This window comes from Saccharomycopsis crataegensis, assembly GCF_037102585.1.
Source record: "Saccharomycopsis crataegensis DNA, jcf7180000000098, whole genome shotgun sequence".
In the NCBI taxonomy this organism is placed as follows: Eukaryota; Fungi; Ascomycota; class Saccharomycetes; order Ascoideales; family Saccharomycopsidaceae; genus Saccharomycopsis; species Saccharomycopsis crataegensis.
The window spans coordinates 1397132-1422620 of NW_027043838.1; the positions used below are offsets into that span (position 1 = coordinate 1397132).

Genomic DNA, 25489 nt, shown 5'->3' on the forward strand with positions numbered 1-25489 from the left:
TGAATCATCCAAACAGCCCTTTTTAACACCCCCAGACGTCATCGGCATTATCATACTTTACAGTATCAAAAAAAAATATATATAAGTATAAATATTGAAAAATAGGGAATAATATATTATTATTATGAACCAAAGCTTATTAAAATGACAATCCATTATAATTGCCATTCCGATGATAATGCGAAGACCCGATCAAAGATCAACAATATCGATAATTTCACCACCTCGATATCAAAGTACCCATTCTTATACCCGTACTGCAACCAATACCAGACCCACATCACCAACAAGCACTGGCAATTACGGGCCCTTGTCAAATTCGATTCACAGAGTGCCGATCGAGCGTATTATGCTTACGAGAATGAAATCCGCGCTGTTGATTTGCTAACCGGGGACACCAAGAATGTCACCAGTGGCCATTTCCCCGTAAAGTGTTTTGCCGAATCTGATGGGTTGATCATCAGTGGTGGCCTGAAGAGTGGAGACAAGTCTCAAGGGTTGGTTGATGCTTATAATGTGCATACTGGTACGGAATTGGGGTTCCAAGTAGGAGAAGTGATCAATAACGCCGTCACGGTGGATAAGTTGAACAACGGCCAGTTTTGCTCTTTTGTCTGCAATAATGACCAGAACTTGTATAAGTTGGATATCAGTAATTCGGCAATCAAGTTAGTGAATAAATTGAATATTGGGTATCAGTTGAACTATTCGTGTTTGTCGAACGATGGGCGAATGGCTTTGGTTTCCGGGGACTCCAACAAGATCACCATGGTATCGCCCAAGAGTGGCGAAGTAATGCATAGAATCCATACTGATACAAAGCACGATGATTGTGGATTCTCGATGGAATTTCAAACGTCGGATGCTTATTTTGCCGCAGCGTTCCAACTGGGGAAAACTTTTTTGTACGATGTTCGGAATTTGCAAGATGCGATTCACGTTTTCCATTCGACCAAGCCGGAAGGGAAAACCGATGGAGCGTTTAGACATCTTAAGTTCACCAATGGGGCTACTGACGATTATCTTTTCATCACGGAGCACCAAGGAAAGGTTCATATTGTGGATATTCGGAACTTTGAAAATCATCGGATCATCACAATCCCTACAATGTACGAACAATCATCGCATCCTGGTGATGATACAAATAATACTAATGATGATGATCACAACAAAGATGATAACGGTGAGCTAATTTTTTCATCAAGGAACATTAACAAACCATTAGTTGTCCCTGCGATGCAACCGCCCTCGCCAATGGATAGGCTCAATTTCCCAATAATTAATGATTATCATGATGTTAAGTATACCAAGCACATCAAGTTACAGAAATATTATCATTCAAGTGGGAAAGTCATCAATGATTACTCGTTTCCTCCAATTAATTCTGTCGCCGGCAATAGTAACTCAACCCAGGGGAAGTATGACTTGAGCCAATATAGTTATATTTCAGATTATGAACAGTATCATGATTCAAAATACGATATCCTAGGAATGGATTGGAAATCCAATCATCATGGATCGAGGTTGATCGTCGCGGGGAAGTCATCGATCACTAAATGGGAGATTGATTGTTGGAGTAGAAGAGGGTTTGGAGATTTTGAATTCTCATAAAAAAAAAAAAAGAAAGATATGTGATATCTCCTTGGTTGGAAATGTTGTTTTTCCCCCAATAAAGATATGATACTCTGTATGTTTTAAAAAATTTGGGGGGTTTGATGATGATATGATGCTCATATTCTCCATGCTTGTTAATTTTGGGATTCTAATGATTATATGACGCTCACCCAAAAAAGAATTATTGAAGTTTCAAGATAAATGCTTCATAAGAGATAGTTCTTCATAAGAAATGATTTCTTCAGCTCTGCGCTTCTCTCAATCATTCCTCTATTGGTAATAATTTTCATCTCCTCTATGTGTGTGTGTGTGTGCGTGTGTGTGTGTGAATGGTGGGGAGGGTTCCAATTTGTATTATTTCTCTTTAATCTATTCAGATTTTAACGTTTTGACGACTTTTTGTTTTTTTATTTTGTTTTGGAATTATTTTTTTTGTTTATTAATGATTATTCTTCATGAACTTTTTGCTCTTGGTTCGACGCTGGCGTTGTCTTCTTGTAGTGGCTGGATCAATGTGTGGTTTGATTGAGGCAAAAAACTAGACCATTCATTGAGGTTATATACTGAAACAAATGCGTTAATAGCTAAATTCCAAAGAGTCTATAAATGGGTTAAACAAATTTTTTACGCTTAAAAGGACAGTTGATGAAGATACATAATTGACAGTATGTTGATATAATATAAATAATAATCTCATTAAAAGAAGATATAAAAAAAAATATACCGGAATGGTAGGCTCACTATAATTGAGACACTAGCAAAAAAGTGAAAGATGTGTTAGCATGAAACTTGAGCAAAGAGAACATAAAATGAGAAAAAATTTCAGTGCTTGAATCAGTAAGTTAAGTTCTATCAGAATTCGAATGAGAAAAAAATGAGATGCCAAGAAAAAAAAAAAAAACTAAAATGAAATTGTAAATGATAAAGAAAAGAAATGATTGACATAATCAATATACCCCAATTCTGTTATTGATGACCTTGATTTTCCCTTTATCAATCTTTTTTTTCTTCTTGCTACCCCCAAACAAACTCGCCAAAAATCCAAAAATCCCTCCCGATCTTTTCTTTTCGTTACCACCAGTAACCAGATCCATCGTTGGGTCAGGCTTCATATTGAGATTAGTGACCACACTGCGTTTTAATTCTTCGCGGGTTGGTAAGTCTAAATCCTTGTCAGCACGTAAAGTGTCCTCAAGACTGAAAACTTTTTTTGGCATCTCGGGATCAGCAGTTTGACCACTAGCATAATTGTTGTTGAATGTGTCATTATTGCTATTGCGGCGCTGGTGGACACTATTGAGCGATATCTTAGATCGAAGTGAGTGATGTGAATGTTTTCTTGATCTCAAAGATTTACCTATTGATGCAGTTTCCTCGGGAATCTGTTTATATTGAGATCCGGGATTGGAGTGAGAGTATTGATGATGCTGCTGTTGCCTTGGGAAATGGCCCTCTTTTGGAGTGGCCACCTCGACAATTGACGAAAGCTGGTACGAGTTATTATTTAAGTTTTGATTAGTGGAAAGATTCGACAATTGCGGGGAGTTATGCATGGAGTTGGGGTTAGAATGATGGCCGTCAAATTGTTGGAACATCGATTGCTTTGGGTTATTCATTGGTGAATTTTCAGGAGATGTTAAAGGACTACTAGAATTGTAATAATTGTAGGAGTTTCCGGAATTCGAAGACCCAGCTGAGTCGGTGGAGCCTGTTGAGTTGATTTTGCTATTGACTAAATTGACTTTGGGACGACTGGAGTTGCGAGGCGGCGGTTGATGGAGAGACATCTCATCCAATAGCGAATATTGGTCATTATTGATAGGAGTGCAAGAATCTTTGTCAATAATAAATACTTGATCATCATTGAAATATTCCTGACTCGTTCTGGATCTGTGAGATTGTCTATTTACTGCCTGCGGCGAAGAATATTTCCTGTTAGAAGATGTATTGGAACCCATTGATCTGACGCTTCTATTCGATCCGTGATTAATCGATGATTGTTGGTAGGCTCCAGATCTGCCGCTGGGGGTGCTTACCATATCGTAAACATCATTGGACATTAGACCCAAGGCTTTTTTTTCCGAATACATTCTGGCTTTCTGTTTATCGTAGTTTGTTTGGGCCCCGGAATTTGATTCTGTCGAGCCAACATGTATGTGTTTTTGGTGTATCGAAGATAAGGCCACAGAATGCATACTTATTGACATAGATTCGTTGGCGGAGGCGGCGCTACTGGAGTACCGACGACCAGAAGATAATGGACGAGAGATCGATTCTCTTTGAACTTTTGCACTTTTGGAACTTTTGGAACTTTTGGCACTTTTGGAGCTTTTGGCACTTCTATACGATTTTATGGTGGCGGCACCGCTGATGGAGGCTCTAATTTTTGCGGATTTCGAGCTTTTGAAATCGCTGATGTCCTGGTAGTCATAGCTGCTGAATTTTCTTTCGAGACTGGCTTTCTGACTATTTTTATCGTCTTCGAAAGAAGGCTGGTGATAATAAGAGTGATGTGATGGTTGGGAGTTGGGGTGATGGGAGAAAGATTCCAGAGTAGAATAGTAGGCCAGAGGTGTTGGGCTGGATATTTGGTGTCTACGGGAGGATGAAGAGGTTGACCTTGGAGAATGAAGTAGGTGGGACATGGTAGATATATCCGATGTATATAATATCCATGGATAATAAATACCAACTATAATGATGATGAAGAAGAAGAAGGTGGAATAAAATAAAGAGGGACAGTGGATATATATTAGTTAGATACGGATTATTGTTTTAGATTACTTTATTTTTTTTTTCGCTATGTCTAATTTTTTTTAGTGTGAGTGGGAAGAATAATAAGACCCAAAGTTTACAGGATGAAACAGTGCTATAATTACTGGACATCATGTAGGTGTGGCGACAGGCAACTGGGAAGGTTATGTATTATTGTATGTGATATACACCATATATATGTGCATTGTGATATATATACTGTGGATATGATATACAATAGAAGATGATGAATAACAAGAAGAATAGGAATAGGAAGAAGAAGAGGAAGAAGAAGAGGAAGATGAGCGCTTATCAACTACCCACCGGTGGCAAATCCGTTAGGTGTTTTAGCGCCGGAAACCCTAAAATGCGCTTGTTTGTTCTTGTCCACGTGCATGATGATGGCCCTTGTTTGACATTTTCTTGTGTATCGTACGTTGTTGTATGGTGTATGTTTGTTATATTGCATATTATGTTATATAGTATACAGTATATATGACAACCACAACAAACAACACAATACATATAATAGTAATAATAATAATAATAATAATAATGATAATACACACGTCCTGGGGAGTGGTCTTGCGATAAAAATGGCCGGCACCAGCCTTCTTCCTTGATTGGATTATATTAGCTACGTCCAATTTACTAAAACACCGGTTTAGCGTGCATAGCTTAGGCTGTGGTGGTGCAAGCACAACTACAGCAGTATGTTAGTCAAGAGTTACCCGGTGCCAGTCGATCATCCTCCCATACTAACGTTTCACAGATGCTCCTCTATCTAATGGTAAACCACAATTGTGATAGATTTCATGTCAAATATATATCAACTATACATCCATTCATCCTCTACTAATTGGTGTGCCTTCGTTATCATCAACTCATCCATGTAATCATCGTGTTCTCCAAAATCATCAACATCGTCATCGTCATCATCATCATCATCATCATCATCATCATACATAATATTACGCCTTACTTTAACATCACTAGCTTGTAACCCTTGTTGTGATTTTAAAATCGCTAATTCTCTATGGAATTCCTCATCCATCTCCAAGAATGTCTCCACTTCTATAGGCATCAAATTATTTATAAAGTCGTAGCTTCGATTAAACTTCGCTTCCAATTGTTTCACGTTTTGTCGGATATTGGAATTCTTGATTTGCAAAAATGGTTCATCAATAATTGAGTTCGTCGTTGGTGGAAAAAAAGCTTCACCATTATTATTATTGTTGTTACTATTATTATTATTAGGATTATTGTAGATCGCTCCAGAATGAGGTTTTTTAAATATTCGTCCCTGACTTCTGCCACCAAAAGTTCTTGTAACTTTTCCATCATCATCGATCGGCATCATTTCATCATCTTCTATTTCTTCCTCCTCCTCAAGATCGTGATGATTTATCGTAGTTGGTCTAAAGTCTTTTTCTTTTCTCGCCAAATCTTCTGCAAGGTCGCTGTTACTCACCCCAGCAATCGAAATAATAATATCACTAAGTTTAGTCTTTTCAGCATTACTATTGAAATTATTCTCAAATTCTGACCCAGAATTTTTATTGGTCTTCTCATGGTGATCGTAATATTTGAACAAATCAAACTCTCCAGATTCCTCGGTTTTCCCCAACCTCTTCCAAATATCGGCCTGTTTACCTCTACCATGAGACCCAATCTTTGGTTTATTATTATTTCGTGGCAAAAACTTCACTTTCCCCTTCTCATTGTATATTTCATTGAAAATAAACGTCGAAGTGACTTCCGCATGATGAATGGCATTCAATTTTGATTCACGCAATAATTTCCCATTATTGAAAATATTCAATTTTTCCATGATTTCTGGCGGATGAATAAATTCTTCCGTGAACCCCCCGATCCCAATGTTATGAGATCTTCGTCCTCCTCCATTGGCAAACTTCTTTGGTTTCTGGATATTATTTTTCCCTCCACGACCGGGTTTTTTCCACGCAAATTCAAACGATTCCTCCGCCTCATGACGCTTTTGGATCCCTCCTCCAATCTCCCGGCTAGCTTCGCTCATCGAGCTTTTTTCGCTAAATCCCAGTAAATTAATAAGATCTTTCTTTCTTCCTCGATTTGCTTGGTATTGCAGTTGGTACATTTGAGAATGATGATGGTTTTGTGGTGGTTGCTGCGGCTGCGATGATATAGTATTAGAATTCGTTTGTGATTCCCCTCCGTTCCCACTTACACCATCTCTTTCACCATTGCCCATCGATCTAGGATCTCTAAACCTTATTGGGGTGTTCTGATTATATCTAAAGAATTTCGAAGGTAGATGGAACCCATTAGCATTGTGACCGTTGGAATTATTATCAGTAGTGGATTCAGACATGATCGGATATAGATCGAGTGTGCTTTTTGGGAGTGGAAAGTACGCTGATAAATTCCTATTTTCTTTCCAAATAATAATTTCCAATCAAGAATTATTTCTAGCCAATCTTCTAGATCAAGGATATTGAAATTCCCAAGACTCTCTCGGCAAGCAAAAAAACAAAGAGGCTCAGATTAACAGAAAAGAAAGAAAAAAAACAAAAAAACAGGAGCAATGTGAGAAAAAAAAATATTTCCTTCGATAACCAAGTTTCTTTAAATTTCAATTTCTCCTTTTTTTATTTTTTATTATTGTATTTTTAATATTCCAAATATCTATGGCACCATAAAACCACAAACAAACCACATCGCTGCTGCCCCCATATTTCCCAAATTTTTTGTTTGTTTTGGTAAACAATCACGTGGATGGGTCACTTCACTTTAGTGAGTTCCACCCATTCTACTAGTATTCTTCATTATCTTTAAAAAAGACTTCTAAGTGGAATAATAAGTACTTCATTATAAATTATAGATATGTCATCCTAACAAAAAAAAAATTGAAAAAAAAAAAACCCTAGCCATTGATATATACATAATATCTAGTCCCTATTTCTGCTTGGAACCCATCTTCGATAAACCATTTCCGTTATATTATATTGATTCAATAGCTTTTTCCATAATTTCTGTTGTTCAGTAATATCTTTCTCGATGGCAATTTTCTCCATTATCTTCTGGAATGTCAGCACCAGGGGAACATCAACGCACACAAACACCAACGTCTTCCTCACCCCTCCAATCACTCTATTCAAACTCGAATACTCCACAAAGTCCTCCATGTTCTTACCCGAGTTTTCCACCACATGCAAACAATACTGGGCATGGGATATTGGCGGACCTTTCTCATAAAGAAGAAAATCAACCCCGAATTTGACCCCTGATCTAACACACCATCCGTGAGATCGGTAATGATGGTAAACCGCATAATCAAGAAGAAATTTTTCATTACCAGCTAACCTAGACATAGGAGTAGTCAGCGAATAATATGAATCCACACATCTTTGAAACAATTCCAATGTTGAAAGTTCATTGGAACCGGTGGTCTCTGGGAACACCTTAACTTTATCCAACGCAAGTTGAAGAAAAAATGCTTCCACAGGCATAAGCTGGAGGTATTCTAATTGCATGAGCTTTCGCTTATCTTTATCACTAATCGTTGGATCATTAATGATTAACGCATTATCATCAGGACGGAGCGGACCGGCATATTCGTAAAGCTTTACTTTGTGGGAGCTTTGAAACGCTCGGAAATCTTGGTTTTGTTGCGATAATAGTTTTAAGTCTTCCAATTCACGTTGAATGCGTTTCAAATCATTTTCCATTTCTAACATTTCCTTTTTGGTGCTCACAATTTTTTGTCGATCAATGATCGCCGATATCTGTCGTTCTAACTCCAATTGTTGATTTTCGTAGCTCTCACGTAATTGCTTGAATTTCTTCCGCTCGTTACGTCTCAAGGCAGTAATTTCTTCCGAAGTTAGATCCTTCTCGCTATATTGATCTTTCAAATGAAGTCGTCTTTCAGTTCGTTCGTACCATGTTGGTTCACTTCGACTTAAGATCCCTTTGCCAAAAAATCCATTCTTCCATAACTTGATGGCATCAGACTCCGGAGTGCCAATTTCAATTTCCACTTTGAATACATCATGATCACTGACCTTCACCACAATCTTCTGCAGTGAATTGTCAATACTTTGATGAACCTTCCCCGTGTTATTTATTAGTTGCCCCGATATTTCCAAACAATTTTTTAAATAACTTGATGCAAAAAAAATCCACGAAACCGGATTGTGGGCCACCACTTGCGGAATCACAAAAGTTATATCATTGTCATAAATCAAATCAATTGGAAGTGGGTTTTTATAGATTGAGAGCAATCTTTTCTTATTGAATTTACTCATAGAACGAATAGGAAAAAAAATTGAATATTTATTGAGATGTTTGTTACTTAATACTAGATCCATTCAGTTAGTAATTGTAAGCGAGAAGCATTAAACAATTCCAGGAAATAAAAAATATATTCCTTTTAGATCTTTGTTACTTCTTCAAAAGGAAAAAAAATTCAGATACCGTTGTAGTCTTGAGAAATCATAATTGCTCACATAGAAGATTCAAGCAATAAAATCAAATTATCATCACCTAAAACCAAAGGAAAAAGTAACAAAGAATATCCACGGTCATTGTTTCTGGTGTTGTGGAGTTGATAAAACGTACATTATCCATTAATTCCTTCATCAAAACCTCAGTTTCATAGTCAAACTGTGAAAATCTTTTTTTGTTTTCTTCTTCTAATTCTTTAATGATTTATTAGTTGAAGAAGGAATGGATGAAAAAGAAAAAATTTTCATCGAATTTATAGTTGAAAAAAAAAAAAAAAAAAAAAATAGAAAAAAAGGTCACGTGAAAATGAAACTAACATGCATGAGAGTTGTTAGTTAGTTACACAGATGGAAACCATAGCTGAATCTTACAATGGCTTCTCATTGGAGGAATATACATAGGCACCTATCAACCTGTTAATAATTAAAATTGATTAAATATTGATATGAAATTGAAATTTTTGAGCTCATATTCAAAAGAAAAATTAAAAAAATATAATTGAATAAAAAAATCTACTTATAAATATCAAGATAAATGTAAAACGCCTCAAATGACTAGGAGATTTCAATTAACAATATAAAGAGATGAGAAATGGTAGATCTGATTGAGGCGGAAAAAAAAGGAGAGCTGATTAACAAAATCAGACTTTTAGAATGACTGAAAACTCATTTAAATTAAACACAAAACGCCAACAACCATCGATGATAATATTCCACCAACGAATAAGGTGGTATCATCAGAATTTCCACCAAATACAAGCTTACCAGCAGCTGCATTTTCAGAGGCAGTGTATGAATCTTTGTAATAGACAGTTGATGTAGATACTTGGGTCTTCAGGCGACCAAAGATGTCCAGAGTAGTATAAGTGACATGCTTTGTAGTGAAATGGACTTTTGAAGTCAACCCATGGGAGCCATACCCACGGAACACTGTCTCGTTATCTTCAAGATCCTGCAATTCAGACTCAGTACCTGATGAGAGATCAACGCTCTCTGGATCGACGTATTCAGGACCAGAACTACTAACGAATGAGCCATCCATTTGATTCGAGGAAACTCCGCCAATAAAAGAGCTGTTGAGATTATTGTAAATCTTTGCAGCACTGTTAAAATTTGAGAATGTCAAAAGGACAATGGAAACATTAGAGATAAGCTTTGCTGGCATTTTTTTGTATGACAAAACAGAATGGATTATTTTTGATACGAGTATGATTATTATTTTTTATAATATTAATTCATATATTTATTGATTTGTACAAGATCTCAAAATTGAAGATTTCATATCTCTTATATATTAGGATTGGAAGCCATTTCCTTACTTTCCAGTGTCCTTCATTTGCTGTCCAGGATAGATTTATTTTCCTTCAATGTTACGCCCACTCACAAGTTTGCTATTTGAGCTAGATAGAAAAAACAGAAAAAAAAAATGTAGTAATGGAAATACCTCTAAGAGATAATAGGACTAGCAACTTTTTTTTTTTCCATGAGTTGCTAGGATATTCTTGCTTCTCATTTGGTCCTACGGAACAAAAATATAGACCTGACAAACGTTTGCGTGGCATGGCAGTGATATCTAATTGAAGAGTTTAAAGACGAAATAAATGTCCCTCAGTAGTTGAAATATGAGGAACTATTTTATATATCACATGGACCACTTAATGATACGCTACATTATTTGAAAGGGTATATTAATTTTGATATTTTAGTAACATTATGCATGCGGACCAGTTAGCAATTTGCTTGTTTTTCATTATCATTACATTGATATTAAGAATAATCTCTTTGATAACTAATAATGTATTTAGATATATATAATTGGAAATAAGGTACCAAAAAAAAAGCAACTCAACATGACGTCCCAGGATATAATTGGAGTGCCACACCACTTGGCTTTCAGGAGATCTACTGCCCGTGGAATAGAGAATTTATCCCTTTTTTTTTTTTTGGAAAATATACCCATTAACACCATCTTAGGATTTCACTTACATTGCTGAATTACATAGTGCATAACAATATTTCAACGGCCATTTAAAATATCTATAGCTGAAGTTCAGAGTGTACCTTATGTGGAGCATATCATATGACAAAATTACATTCTAAGATTTCCTTTACCCCCAAATGGTACAATAACATTTTAAATTGTGTCAAGTTCTAACACAGGAAAAAACAAAAGGATAAGCAAGCAAGATAGATATAGTAGTAGTATATCAAAAAAAAAAGGAAAAAAAAAGTATCAGCAAGTAAGATAACAGTATATAAATGAAAATAAGAAATAGTACTATAGGACCAAAAGCACACTACAGGCAAAAGCAAAAAACGGAGGAGAAAAAGGAAAGTGAAATATAATCAACCAATCTAATGTAAGGAGACAAAGCTCTTTCTATTGAAATCTCATGCAAAAAATTTCTTTGGGTTTTTTTAGGGTTTTTTTTTGTTTGTTTCATCAAGCTAAACAGCTGTTATGGCAATCACCAATCATCATCGTCTTTCTCTTCATCGCTATCGCTGTCATATTTACCCATCTTTTTAGCGATTGCCGAAGCCAAATCTTCTCCAAACCCAACGGACTGAGGACCAGGAGTGGCAGCAGCAGAAGATTGCGCAACCGAGGCACCAGAACTATATCCAGCAGTAGCAGCCATGGGGTTTGTTACTTGATCAGCATAACCATTGGATACTGGTTGGCTGACAGCAGCTGGAACAGCGGCAGCGACAGCTACAGACTTGTTAGGATTTTCACATTCCGCAACATAAGCGGCAGGCACCCATCCTTCTTTGACGAGATCCAAAGTTTTGGCCAACCACCAGCCATTGGTTTCTTTCTTGGTGATATAAACAACATCTCCTACATTAATAGGTAATTCTGTGGCTGCTCCAGTACCTTGAAAAGTATAAGCTGCTTTATATGTAGGATAATCCGGTACCGCAGGAATTTGGGAAACAGGAGGGGCCGGTGCTTGAACGGGTTGTTGAGCCACTGGCTGTTGAACCACTGGCTGTTGAACCACTGGCTGTTGAACCACTGGCTGTTGAACCACTGGCTGTTGAACCATAGGTTGTTGAACCATAGGTTGTTGAGCCACTGGTCGAGGTTGATGGTGGGAAACTGGTCGCTGAGGAGTCACCACTGGTTGAGGCAGAGAAACAACTGATCTTCTTGATGGCGGAGTAGGAGCCGGTCTCTTAGATTTTCTAGATGGTGGGGTAGGAGCCGGTTTCGAAGCTCTGATTGGCTTTGGAGGCGGAGTTCTTCCCGATGACTTGGAGAATTGCAGTGGAGGAGCAGGAGGAACCTTGTGAGCTTGTGGGCGTGGCTGCTGTTGAGGAGCCATCACAGGCTGCTGCTGCTGCTGTTGTTGTTGTTGTTGTTGCATCATTGGAGGAGGAGGAGGAACCTTGTGAACCGCAGCAACAGCAGCATTATTACCATAATTGTAACCATTGCTCACCTGTGAAGAAAATGTTTTGGTTGGCGCAGGATTATAACTGACGGCTTGTCTCACAGTATCACTAACACCGGTCGCTCTGGTTTTGTAAGGATATTTAATATCACTTGGTTTTCCCTTTGGTTTCTTTTTGGAAACAGAGTTTGGTGGCAAACCTTGACGAACTATGATAGTAGAAGATTTATAGTTGTCATAGTTTGCTGGGGCAGCTGGACTGATTTGCGACTTGATCTTATGGAATTTGTTTCCTGCTTTCTTCCTATATTCAATAACCGGGCCAATAGTAATCTGGAGAGAGTTATTGACCTTCTTCAAGTGTGTAAGCAATTCTGTCTTGAAAACACAATTAAGGAAGTAATCTGGACTAGTGGATTGAGCCATGTTGATAGCAATCCAGTCATCTTGCAAATTAGTCAAACTGACAGCTTTAATTCCAGAAACACTAATATTAGCTTCCACAACGTAGCTGACCTGGTTTTCCACCACAGATTCACTAATTATATAAAAGTTACTGTTTGTTAAAATGAAAATCTTTGGCAACCTAAGAGAAGATCTACCAAATTTGGATTGCAACAACTCCCCTCTAATTGAAAAAACAACCTTGTCATTAATGCCAGTTTTCTTTACAATAATTCTTCCGATCCCACTATAATCATTACAAGCCAAGTAATCACCCAAAAACTCTCTAGATCCCAACATTGACATTGATCTTCTTTCCTTTCTTGAGCCCAATAACTTGGTACCATAGTCACGAACTTGGGCAAACTTGTTACCATCTTTACGTTCTCTCCATAATCTTTGAAAAACCACGGCGGCCGCCACTTTTCTTTTCCAATATTTTCTCCAAGCTCTTTGGATTCTTGCAGCCATATTGTGCCAATACTTATCCTTCATTGTTTCAAGAGCAAACAAAGTCTCTGGACTCTTGATGAAAATTTTAGTGACACCTAATTGATATTCACTGGTTGGAATGGCGGAGTCTTTTAAGATTTGAACACACGCACCTTGTGCTTCACCTTCCCAAATATAGTCACCAGCATAGGAACATTTAGGTGATAATAAGTAAAATCTTTCGGCGAATTTTTCAAAAGTTGTTCTATAAGCAAAACCTGCTCTTCTAATACGAACGTTTTCCTTCAACCCCAAATACTTGACTTGATGCAACACTTGTTTCTCATCATATTCTAAAGGACCTTTTCTTTGATTTGGTTTAATGGTTCTGATATAAGATGGAGTGGCTTGAGAAAGGGTTTCCACTAACAAATTGGCAGATTTTTTGATCTTGTCACTGGCGGTGGTTGGCTTACCTCTCTTATTGACCTCTGGTTGATAAGCTGGGCCGAACAAAGTTTGCGATAAGAAACCATTTTGGGATGTTTCCACCATTTCTCTCAAATCCTTCAACATTTGATCTTTGTTCTTGTCGGTCATGTTGGCAAGTTCGTAGTCCACATCACCAGCATAATGCTTAATAATGAATTTAGCAGATCTCAATTCAAAATGCTTGTTACTAGTCACCATATTCAATCTTTGACTAAAAGAAGAATCGGCGGCCGCAGAATCCGCATGGGCAGTGGCACAAGCATCATTCAAGGCGGCAAAAATCCCCACTGGTCTAGTGTTTTCAATCAAATCACAAACAACCTTGTTATTGAAATAATCAATTGGTTTCCATTCAATTTGTTCACGGACATATTCTTCTTGTTCAGCTTTTAAAGTCAACTCAATAAAAATTTGTTGAAGTTTCTCATTCACATAATTGATACACAATTGTTCAAAAGAATTATGTTCAAAGATTTCAAAACCGTAAATATCCAAAATCCCAATAGAGTTGGCTTTTGGTTGGTTTAAATTATTCAAAGACTTGTTAATTCTGTCCACCAACCAGTCAAATAAGTTACTATAAATACCTTTAGCTAAAGCGTCTCTAACCGCAGTCGCTTGCACAATATTTAAAGGAATGTGGAAGGTTTCACCTCCTCTGCCGGGTGTTTCCATTGTTCTCTCAATGATGGCCTTTGTCAAGCTGTCGCTACCAACCCCCAAAAGGTATGCCACAAAGTCAGTAACTGAAGTATCAGCAACGGCAGCATTCTCTTCTTCGTTGAATTTGAAAGTAATATTACCAATCCACAAAACACCCGCCAAAACTCTGAAAACTTCATCCTGTTCGGCTTGGGATAAACCAATTGTGGTCATGGCTTGCAATGTATCATTCCATTCACGAGCATCATCGATAGATGTAACCGATGTACAAGTCTTGGTATATCTATAGGATTCGGGTCCTTGAATACCATACAGGCTTCTGTAGTTCTCTGGAGCGTTTTTCGTTAATTGATAAAAGATATGGAAATTTCTCTCATTATCAATCTGTTGAACAACTCTATTTTTTTCTAATAAATAATTGGTGATGTTACCGGAGACTGGTTCCGATTTCTCATTGAAGTTGATTTCAAGATATTTACCAAATCTTGAGGAGTTATCGTTTCTCAAAGTCTTGGCATTACCAAATGATTCCATAATAGGGTTGGTGGCCAACACCATATTCTTGATTTGTTGAACCGATTCGGAATGGGATCCTCCAGAAACCGAGGAAATGTACTGCATGATACGTTTAGCGGCTTCGGTTTTACCAGCACCGGATTCACCAGAAATGATGACACACTGACTTTCATGATAAGATTTTAAATTATAATACATCGATTCGGCGATGGCGAAAACATGGGGCGCCACTTCCAATCTATTTTTACCAACGTACGATTCGATGACTTTATCGGTGTAAATTCCCAAGTCTTTGAAAGGGTTGATGGAGATCAACACCGGACCAATAAAAGTATAGATGATCCCTGCCTTAAAACGTTGCATCAAGTTCTGATTGATATCATTATCACTGATATTCTTCAATAGTGTTAAATCAGCTAACCCAACTTCTTTCTTTTTGCCGGAATCAAAATGGGCCTTTTCGATTTTGCCCTTCTTCTGCGGCTCTTGACGCTTGCCGGCATTTCTCCTCCTTGTGATAGCCATATTGGTGAGAAGAGCAGTATTATTTGTAAAGGCTATCTAATCCGAAAAAGGAAAAACACAAAAGAAATCCACTTACTGGGGTCGAAACAGATCTGTAGTAGCTGAAAAAAATAGGAGATATTGACAACTTTCAAGAATAGACGAGAAAAAAATCAAATTCCGCCTCCTAGTCACATGGCCAACCATAGCCTTGAGCATGGTCCGCCCCGGTGGATCCTATGTAATGGTGTTTACAAAAACAGCAATAATAATAATAATAATAATAATAATAATAATACTTTATATCATACAGACTATAATACAATTACAAACGGATATTTATCCAGTTACTTGCCTCCTCGACGCTCCTAAAATGAAACTTGTAAGGTTCTATTTCACTCTTCACCTTATCAGAAATAAAGACTTTAGCATCGACTCGGTCATATTCAATATTCTCAAGGTAAATTAAAGGAGCAAATTTGATAAACATTGAGTTGGCTTGAGAAAACTTGGTGATTACCAAGCACATATTCAATAAAATAAGACAACAGTCTAATACTTCATTGGTGGCCTTACTCTTGTATCTCACATATGCGTGCTTCTTATAATGAACATCTGAACGCTTCACTTCAAGATTTTGAATTCTCGAAATATATGCCCTGGTGACCGCTCTATCAAGAACAGAGTGAAGCTGGAAACTATACTTGTTAATCAACATAGATGTTTGGAAAACAATGGTATTCTCTGGGTCGTCTTTATCTAAAAGTTTCTCTAAGCCTCTCATGATTTCTTTTGTCTGGATCATTTGGTAATAAAATTCACCCGATAGAAGTTTATCAAATTTAGCAGAGTTCTGTTGCTTGATCCAATTTTGTAAATGCAGAACTTCTTTCATTTTATCCATATCTAGGATCAATTCTGATTCTGCCAATTTGATAAGATAAGCATCGTATGCATAATAGGATTTAGTGATCCAACTGAGATATAATTTGAATATTTGATTTTTTATTATCATTCCTTGATCTGATAAAAATCTCGTCATTGGGGAAAGTAACAATCTCTTGTGAATCTTCCTCAATTCTTTAACCGGTCTGAATATAAGATCATATAGACCTGGGTCCAATTCTTCAGGGGATTCCATGGAATCTTGGATATATTTGTCTCCTATTTCCAAAAAATCAGCGGCAGAATCAACAAAAAACTGTTGTCTATGAATCAATTCAAATATTGCCGATTGGATTTTCTGAACATTCCTATCATACTTGGCCAAGTCATCTTTATCCATTCTCCAATATTGAACCCACTCTTGACAGATATAGCCATAGTTTTCATCTTCTAATTCCTGAATCGTCTCCAAAATGTTAGCTTTGAGCAAAGAAACAGCCTGCTGTTTACTTGAAACTCTCACAAAGGAATTAACTTTGATAACGCTTTGAATTTGACTATTATTTGAAGATGCACACCTGTAACATACAATCAAGCTTCCAGATTGATCCAAAAACGCCGACATCAAATCTTTATTGACAAGCTTTTGATTACACGTGGAACACACACAACAATTTATATGCCATTTCTTTTTGGATTGGGGCTCTCTGATACACGGCTGGATCAAGATATCTTTCAGACAGTTGGAACATATCGACTTTTCTTCCAACCATTGTTCCAATTTTTGAGTAATTTGAAATCCTCTTTTCCTATTAATATCAATATTTTGCAAAACTTTGGTAAATGACCACAACGTATTATTGCTTTTTTTGATAGATACGAATGCCAATAACCTTTGAATAATGTAAGATATCATATCCATGATCACCACACTCATTGAATGAGCTACAGAGGTGACTTCTTGTTTGATATACTTAGGATCAATAGGGGGGAAAATTGAATACTTGAGCATTTTTTTGACTAATGCGTAGACCTTTTCAGTCTCATCTTTCAATCCAATTATTTGATCGAATAGGGTATCTTCGTAGTCTTTAGTCAAAAAGCAAAAATATGTCAGTATATTCAATATTTGTTCGATATCACATATGATTAGGCCAATGACTTCTAATGTCTTATGTTTTTGGCGAGCCAAACAGCAAAGCTTGAACACATTCAAAGCATTCTCAATTCTTCCATAAAACTTATTAGTGTACTGTACCAAAGCACTAACCATTTTTGGATCGTTCAAACCATTCAACGTTACTGTCAATTGATACTTTTCTTCAAACTCTTCAATTTGTTCCTCACTCACAGATAGTATCTCGCCAGCAAAGGTTTCCCTTGATATTGATTCCGGACTTGTTAAATTTAGCGATGATAAGCTGGCATCTTCAATTTTCATTACCCCATGTTTTTGAGGCAAACTTCTGGTAGATGAGTTTGCACCGCTCCTAAATGCAGAAGATGATGATGATAAGTCACTTAGCGATGTACTCCTAATCGAGCCATACCTGCTGAATGCCATCACTACGAATCAAACAAAAGATTGAGTAAAAAATTCCAGGCTCTCTTCTGTATATTCCAACTATGTTATCTCACCAGCTGGGGACGGTCTGGTGGGCGTAATTTTTTTTTTTTTTTTTCCTTAATAAAGTTGATCTGTCTGTTACTTGGAATCGCCTAAACTGACATGTTCATTACCAATTTTTTTTTTCTTTTTTCCTCCGCCAGGAAAGTTCCGAGGGTGTGGCGCACGAGGTATTGCGACCGAGAGATTTCGGATCCCCAAATTGCTGAATAATATAACGATATCCTTTATCGCGATATATTAGTAGAGGAGCATAGTGAATAAGGAGTGGGTAGAGATGACCATGAAGAGTTTCCCTGTTCTCAATGATGCTTCTTTGGAAGATGCCGTAGAAAAGCTTTTACACTGGTCGCTTGTTCACGGGTTAGTGATGTATCCAACCGGTTTCAAGAGCTTCAATACCAATGCTGCCCCAGTGACCCTTTTCCCAACCCCATTCCCAAGAGATGGCTTGAACGCAGCCCTTAATGTCCAAACTCTATTCAACGAGCTATATGCCAAAGTTGCTACTGATGAAGAATGGCTCAGCTTGATTATGGATGAACTTATCGATGTTGATAAGGAATTTACTGGTAAGCTTTGGCAAACCCATAAGAGAGCCAAGGAAATTGGCATTTCTCAACCATTATCCTTGAGTTTAGTGAGAAGTGATTATATGCTTGACGAAAACACCGGGAAAATCAAGCAAATTGAATATAATGCCATTTCGGTATCTTTTGGGGGTCTTTCTCCAAAAGTTTCTGATTTGCATCGTTATTTGAATCATGCTGGTGCTTATGATTCAAGAGGATCTCAGAAGTATTATGAAGATGGTGAATTGGCAACTACAGAAGCCTCAGACAAACTAGTTGAAGGTTTCAATGACGCAGTGAAATTATACAATGGCAGAGCAGATAATAACACAACTATTGTATTAGTTGTAGTGCAAGAAAATGAAAGAAATGTCTTTGACCAAAGACATTTGGAATATGCTTTGTTGAATAACCATGGAATTAAATCACAAAGAGCTACTTTAAGTGAAGTTTCAAATGTAACTAGAATTGATTCCGAGAGTAAAAAGATTTACTATATTCCAACTGGTGATGAGATTTCGGTAATCTATTATAGAACTGGCTATTCTCCAAGTGATTATAGCTCTGAAGCTGATTGGGAAACAAGACTACAATTGGAAACCTCAAAAGCAATTAAATGTCCAACGTTGTTATCTCAATTGAGTGGTGCCAAGAAGATTCAGCAGCTTTTGACCGATAGAGAATTGGTTTCTAAATATATCTCCAAGCTGAATATTGATACCCTTTTTTCAAAATTTGTTGATATATGGCCATTAGACAATTCTGAGCTTGGTAAAAAGGCAAAGAAACTAGCATTTGAATGTCCAGAGAAGTTTGTCTTGAAACCTCAAAGAGAAGGTGGTGGTAATAATATCTATAAAGAAGATATTCCGGGCTTTTTATCAAAGCTTCCGGAAGATAAGTGGAATGCCTATATTTTAATGGACTTGATCTCCCCGTCAACCCATAAGAATACAGTAATTCGTGAAGACAAGTTGTATACCGAAGACGTGGTCAGTGAATTGGGTATTTTTGGGACTATCATTTGGGATAGTGGCACTGGAGAAATCAAAAGCAATAAGACCGCTGATTACTTATTGAGATCCAAGTTTAGCAGTAGCAATGAAGGTGGTGTCGCTGCTGGGTTTGGGTGCGTTGATAGTCTTTACTTATACTAATCTTTCAATATTGTAGAGGATGTTATGATTATATTATTAAAGATAATAGATTTTTGTTTGCTAAAACCACAGATGGAGCTCTGATTTTTTTCTTCATTTTTCTCCCTTTTTTGTCACTTAACTTTATTTTGTTTTACTATTTGTTTTATTCTCTTTTTCCTTCAAATCCCCTCCCCTACTCTCTTTTTTTTTTGTCAAAGCCGTGGAGTTTTCCCAATACAATTTCTAGATTACTATTACTATTCTATCAAATCTTCTGCAAACAAGAAAGTAACAGATAAATATAATCAGACAAAAGGAATGTACCCAATTTATTTACAACTCCAATACAACAAATTTCTGCCTTAAACAATCTTATGTAAAAATAAATAATGATGCAAATATATAACCACAGAAAAAGAAAAAAAAAGACTATTCTATTTACGATCCCAATAAACCTAGCAAAAGATAAAAATGAAAGAAAAAAAAAAAAAAAATCCTTCAACAACCCGCGTAATAAAGCTATCATCTTCGTCTCTTTTCATTCTCGAAATTGCCAGAAAAGCTTGTAGTAGGGGATAGGTGACTATTAGAAGAATCAATAGTCACATTACCACTATTCAATTGAATTGATGGTTTATTTACAAGTCTCTTCAGCTCATCACTATCAGTTAAATACAACTTTTTAGCATGACTCTTGACAACTTTTTCTCCTTTTACTCCATATGTTGATGCCCCATCATCCAAAACCATGGAAGCATTGTCTATAGATCTCATCGGAGTTATAGTAGCGTCAACATATATTGATGACATTCTAGAGCCCGACAAATCCAATTTTTTTCTTTCAGTATTTGCACTGGTGTTTGAGTTGGTACGGCATATTGTGTTGTCTAAGCTGTGCAATTGTGGATTGTGTACCAGTATCGAAGCTCGCATTGGAGGAGTCTTAGGGTTTTGCAATTCACCATATCCATATCTGCTGAGGGTATTAGTGGTGTTAATAGATTTATTATCCATCATACTATGGGCTTCATCGTAAAAGGTCTCAACATAGCTGATATCATTTCGAATGGAAATAGGTTTCGAATCTTTGTGTTCCAATAAATCTTTACGGAGCTTTTGGATTTGACCATGCTTGTCCCTTAGAGAATTGGTCAATTTACTAACAGCCTTCTTTAGTTTCTTAATGTCCATATCCTTTTGGCTTATTTGCTCCACGCATCTAGATTGTAACCTAGCAAGATTTTCATTATGCTTTTCAGTCATTTTTTCAATTTCCTCCGCAAAATTTTTTTTCAACTCCTTAGATTCCTTTTTGGTTACTCTTTCAGATGTTTTAAACATTTCTTTTTTATCATATAACAACCGCACTTCTTTGTTCAATTCCTGAATAGTTTTAAAGTCTTTTAGATGCTGTGGTTCACCATCACCCACAGAGTCCTTATCCAAACTTTCGACTAGTTTCCTTTGACTTTCACTGTAAGAGATCTTTCGTTTTAAGTTCATTATAAGCGTATCTTTATCATTTATGAGCTTTTTTATGTTTTCTGTTTGTTTTTTTTGGTCCTGGATAATTCTTTCACTTGTGCTTTGTGCATTTTTCAAATAAAGAACTTCGTCTCTCAAGTCCCGGATTTTTTGCAAATTCAACAGGTCATTGGTCTTTTTTCTAGATTTAGTTATAGTATACTCTCGAGTTATCTTTTTTTGTGCTTCAATTAAATGATCAAGTTCCTTTTTATTGTTATGTTGCTTGAGATATTCGAGCTCATTAGCTTTAGTCATATCAAGATATCCTTTATATTTCTGATTTTTTAGTTTCTCTAATTCATTGTTCGTCATTAGTCTAATCATATTTGAAAATTCTGCATCATTAGCGACTAATAAAAGTTCACGTCTGTAATATTCTAAAATCTCGCTCAATTCTTTATTCTCTTGCTTTAACTTGGAGTAATCATCTTTATTGCTATTGGGGAAGGAGTTTGAATCCAAGGGTACCAAACTAGGGGATTCTATAGCTGATGATGCACCCACATTTGGCGAGGAGGACTTATCATTGTTCTCTTTTCCATCCGAAGATGTAGTAAATGAGGGCTCTTTAGAGAAAAGTTGAGACTGTCTGTTCAAAACAGACATCAAATCACTTGATTCATTGATATCCAAATCTTTGAAAGAATCATTAGCCAAAGAAGCTATACTTTGCTTTCGTTGCCTGGATATTGAATTGCTTTTGCTCAAAAGCGACAGTTGTCTATTGGCTATTGATTGTATCGAATCAAGCGGGTACAATAATGGGGATTCAAGATTACTACTGAAAAAGCTAGGAGAGCTGCCAGTATTTCCCAATCCGGATTTCTCATGAAGATCGTATCCGTAAAGTTCTACTTTAAATAGGTTGATTAGTTTGAATAGCTCATTAGCGTTTTCTAATTTCTTTTCATTGGAACGAATTTTCATAACCCCAATTTCACTATCATCATTAAGGAATAGTTTAAGGATGTTTTGATTAATGATATTATCTGGAGGGTAGAAGAATTTAGTACTAATGTTTCTATCGAACTTCAAACAATACCATAGCAATTCGCTTGGATTAGACTTTTTCTCTTTCTGCCATCGCAATTTACCTGATTTTGTCAATTCGTCCTCCGTTGAACAAGAAATTAAATCTTCATTGAAAAGATGATGCACTGTTATATCCCTGGAGTTTGTGAGAATGTCATCTTCATTGAAAAATGTTAGGTGCTCCATTTCCACAAAATCTTTTAAATTGACTCCAAATTTAGTCTGAAAGAAATCCAAAGGAGATTTGATGAAAGCCAACGCAGTGTTAGGGAATAAACCATAGAGTAATGTGTATAATTTTGCAGATTGGTTATAATTGAAAGCGCCTTGATTGATGTCCTTGTAAATTATAGTCCATTCGGTGAGTCCAGAATTAGAAAGGATTTTTAGTGAACCATCACCAAATCCAGGAATTAATTTTTTATTTGTAGATACTTTATCAAACACCAATCTCTGTAACATTTTTTGAAAATCATTGTATTGGAAACTAATGAACATTTTTAAGCTTCGGTTGTACGATAATAATCTGATTAATGTCACTAACATTAGTAGAATCAATTTGTTGAGCTCATCATAAAAAGCAGGAAGAATTGTCACAAAAATGGTCAAGGCGTAGTTAAGGATTATAACATCATTGTCATAAATTAGACAGTAGCAAATAGATTTGAATAAGCCCGTTTCGAAAATGGCTTTGACGTCAACTTTAAAGTCACCAATTGCATGAGATTTGTTGTAAATATTTTGAACTTTTCTCTTTAATTCTTCGTCCAGTATATCTGAGTGATTTCTTTCATCATTATCAGTCACCGCTTCAACCAATGTTTTAAAGTATGAGGGTTCTTTCTCCTTTATGGCGCTATCAGATTTGAGGATTTCCAAGTTAAGAACAAAAGACTCTTGATCAATTAAATTCAACAACAATGATAATGTATCTAGCCGGAAAGATGGGACCTTCATGTAATCGTTGAAAATTTCGAAACCGAATTGTGGGTCATAAATTAGGAACTCAAGTAGTAAAGGACGAATGTTTAGGTTGATAAATCTCTTGGCTTCATAGCTTTCCATAGTTTTAATACTTTCTTCCTTGATCTCTGGTGATTCTTCATAGCTAATTTCTAATACTTGAGTGAAAATTTCAAGATCCAGAGATGCATTTATGGTAACAATGTGATCTTTTTGGTAAAAATTCAAGTCATTATTGAAATATAGATTCAAAAGGAGTTTAAAAAGATAGCAAGAATTTTTTGATCGTATTTTTCTGAAATTTTGAAAAGAATTCAAATCAGAGTTTCCCATTGATTGATGGGCCATCACTATCACTGATTTCAAAAAGTACCTGGAAACAACAACCACATCATTTGATATCCCCGGGGAATTCAAAGCAAAAGTCAAGCATTCATTTATCCAGTATAATAAGTGCCTGAAATTGATTATGAAAGGGCCTAACAATGTCAATATATGGAAGTATGTTACTCGATTTTTCTTATTCTTGTGAATGACCTCAGTATATAGTTGACGTAAATCATCATGGAAAGAAGAGTCCTCAAGCATATCCAATGCACTATCCTTGTTGAATTCTTTTTTGAACTGATCTATTTGAGAGACCAAAGAACAAGAGAAGGGTAATTCCAAGGCATTTGGGAAAGCTTTATCAAAGCTTTGTTCTAGCGCCTTGAATAAAGCTTTTCGAGCACCTTCACCTCCCATATCAATAAAAAAATAGCAAAATTAGAGATTTTCTGGTGATCTTCTATTGGGGGATCGCCTCCTTGATGAGAAAGACCTGTTATTCTGCTCGATTACAGGGCAATATGGATAAAGAAATTGTAAAGGTATATATATCCATATATATTTTTCGATGCCAAGTCAAGATTTTGTAAAACAGTATTATTGACAACCTTCTGATTACTATTTTTCTGGATTTTTTTTTTTTTTTTTTTTTTTTTCTCGGTCGGCGGTGCATACTCACATTGATTGCAGCAGGCCCCCGACCCGAGGACTCAATTTCATCAATTGACCAACGTAAGCGTACTACAATAACGTTCAGAGAAAAAAAAAGTGCTGAGCTTAGTCATATTGCTTACAGCTGTAGAATAAGCATTTCTCATGCCTTGCATAGATATTGGAATTAAATGTTAGAAAATAATCATTGGTTCTCACTTCCTCACTTTATACTTGGAGACTGAGAACTCCAAGACAGCAAATTGATCAACTCGATTAATTATTCGAGAGAGATATTTCTTGTTCTTTAATTTTGCTTAAAATTTATTTTTTGATTTTTAAAAACTCTTCTTCTTCTACTTGCCTACTTGGGATCCTTTTAGGTGGGTAACCATTACTCTAACCAAGGGATATATCTACATTAAATTGACGAATATTAATAAATTTAAATAAATACCCAGATAGATAGGCAATATCAAGAGCAAAAAACTGAAAGGTAAGAATAAAACAATCTGTTTATTGATTATTCCCACAAAAATTAACCAGGTATTAAGCATCTAAACTCCAAGAACCCAAGAACTAGAAACAAAAACAATACAAAAAAAGATTAGAGAAAAAAAAGATTATTCTAACACTGCTAGCTAAAACTGACCCCGAAAAGTTATTGAATTTAGCGGTTTCCGTCATTCTCAACTTCAGTATCCTTTATCAACTGTTGGTTCAACTTGGTTATTTTGCTGGTCAATGTCTCCAATTCTTCAAAATCGGGATCGTTTTCATACATCAAGTATTTATCCTCACGACGAAGTTTCTTGACTTTCATTCTATCAGCAATGATCTGCTGGAAGGTTCTAACTTGTGGGATTGCTGTTGCATCATAACCCATACTAAAGCCCAATAATTTCTCTTCAACCAGGAAGTGGACCCTTTTATTATCTATGGAACGCAATTGGCTCTTCTTGATGATCCCTTTAGGTGAGGTACCCGAGGAAGCAGAGCTACTAGCCCTAGGTGAAATAAGTCTGGTATGCTCATCAACCGAGGACATTTTATCTAACTGAGAAATTTAAAACCTTTTGAATATTTTTAGTGGAGACAGATCATAGAATATTCAAGCACATTGAAATGGAAGAGTGATTCTCAATTACCACCGTTGTATTTATTCTTGGCGCAACCTTCAATAGATCAAAATGATACAAGGAAACAAAAGAAAAGGATAAGCCGTTCTTGAAAGTTTATAGAATACCGAAATGAGTGCCCTGGTGATGCACTGCTATTCTTTCTCACGTGATTTAGATAAGAAGGTGGTGAGGACTTGCTTTTGATTATATATATAATATATAATATTTATAATCAACTAATGCTTTTGATAAACGGAAATGACCAAATTATTGCTTCATGACACATGCATATATATTGAGAAGAGTGGCTCTGAATCCTTCGAAGGATAGGTATCCCC

At 36.4% G+C, this 25489-nt stretch overlaps 10 protein-coding genes across 10 annotated transcripts; 2 read left to right on the top strand and 8 right to left on the bottom strand. All coding sequences in view use genetic code 12, as the record gives it.

Annotated features, from left to right (window-relative positions):
• Positions 1–144: 144 nt before the first annotated feature.
• Positions 145–1611, top strand: GID11 (Gid11p; the record flags this gene model as incomplete). Its single annotated transcript, XM_064999867.1, has 1 exon — positions 145–1611. The coding sequence occupies one exon, from the start codon at positions 145–147 to the stop codon at positions 1609–1611; it is 1467 nt and encodes a 488-aa protein (XP_064855939.1).
• Positions 1612–2561: 950 nt separating this feature from the next.
• On the bottom strand, positions 2562–4259 carry DASC09_062840 (uncharacterized protein; the record flags this gene model as incomplete). The annotated part of the gene is made up of 1 exon (XM_064999868.1): positions 2562–4259. One exon carries the CDS (start codon positions 4257–4259, stop codon positions 2562–2564), a length of 1698 nt encoding a protein of 565 aa, XP_064855940.1.
• Positions 4260–5197: 938 nt separating this feature from the next.
• DASC09_062850 (uncharacterized protein) lies at positions 5198–6721 on the bottom strand (the record flags this gene model as incomplete). The annotated part of the gene is made up of 1 exon (XM_064999869.1): positions 5198–6721. One exon carries the CDS (start codon positions 6719–6721, stop codon positions 5198–5200), a length of 1524 nt encoding a protein of 507 aa, XP_064855941.1.
• Positions 6722–7298: 577 nt separating this feature from the next.
• On the bottom strand, positions 7299–8657 carry SEN2 (tRNA splicing endonuclease subunit SEN2; the record flags this gene model as incomplete). The annotated part of the gene is made up of 1 exon (XM_064999870.1): positions 7299–8657. The coding sequence occupies one exon, from the start codon at positions 8655–8657 to the stop codon at positions 7299–7301; it is 1359 nt and encodes a 452-aa protein (XP_064855942.1).
• Positions 8658–9525: 868 nt separating this feature from the next.
• Positions 9526–10020, bottom strand: DASC09_062870 (uncharacterized protein; the record flags this gene model as incomplete). Its single annotated transcript, XM_064999871.1, has 1 exon — positions 9526–10020. One exon carries the CDS (start codon positions 10018–10020, stop codon positions 9526–9528), a length of 495 nt encoding a protein of 164 aa, XP_064855943.1.
• A 1303-nt stretch (positions 10021–11323) lies between these two features.
• On the bottom strand, positions 11324–15328 carry DASC09_062880 (myosin 5; the record flags this gene model as incomplete). The annotated part of the gene is made up of 1 exon (XM_064999872.1): positions 11324–15328. One exon carries the CDS (start codon positions 15326–15328, stop codon positions 11324–11326), a length of 4005 nt encoding a protein of 1334 aa, XP_064855944.1.
• A 304-nt stretch (positions 15329–15632) lies between these two features.
• On the bottom strand, positions 15633–17756 carry DASC09_062890 (uncharacterized protein; the record flags this gene model as incomplete). The annotated part of the gene is made up of 1 exon (XM_064999873.1): positions 15633–17756. The coding sequence occupies one exon, from the start codon at positions 17754–17756 to the stop codon at positions 15633–15635; it is 2124 nt and encodes a 707-aa protein (XP_064855945.1).
• Positions 17757–18096: 340 nt separating this feature from the next.
• Positions 18097–19548, top strand: GSH2 (glutathione synthase; the record flags this gene model as incomplete). Its single annotated transcript, XM_064999874.1, has 1 exon — positions 18097–19548. The coding sequence occupies one exon, from the start codon at positions 18097–18099 to the stop codon at positions 19546–19548; it is 1452 nt and encodes a 483-aa protein (XP_064855946.1).
• A 504-nt stretch (positions 19549–20052) lies between these two features.
• On the bottom strand, positions 20053–23796 carry DASC09_062910 (uncharacterized protein; the record flags this gene model as incomplete). Its single annotated transcript, XM_064999875.1, has 1 exon — positions 20053–23796. One exon carries the CDS (start codon positions 23794–23796, stop codon positions 20053–20055), a length of 3744 nt encoding a protein of 1247 aa, XP_064855947.1.
• A 904-nt stretch (positions 23797–24700) lies between these two features.
• On the bottom strand, positions 24701–25078 carry DASC09_062920 (uncharacterized protein; the record flags this gene model as incomplete). Its single annotated transcript, XM_064999876.1, has 1 exon — positions 24701–25078. One exon carries the CDS (start codon positions 25076–25078, stop codon positions 24701–24703), a length of 378 nt encoding a protein of 125 aa, XP_064855948.1.
• Between the last annotated feature and the right edge of the window lie 411 nt (positions 25079–25489).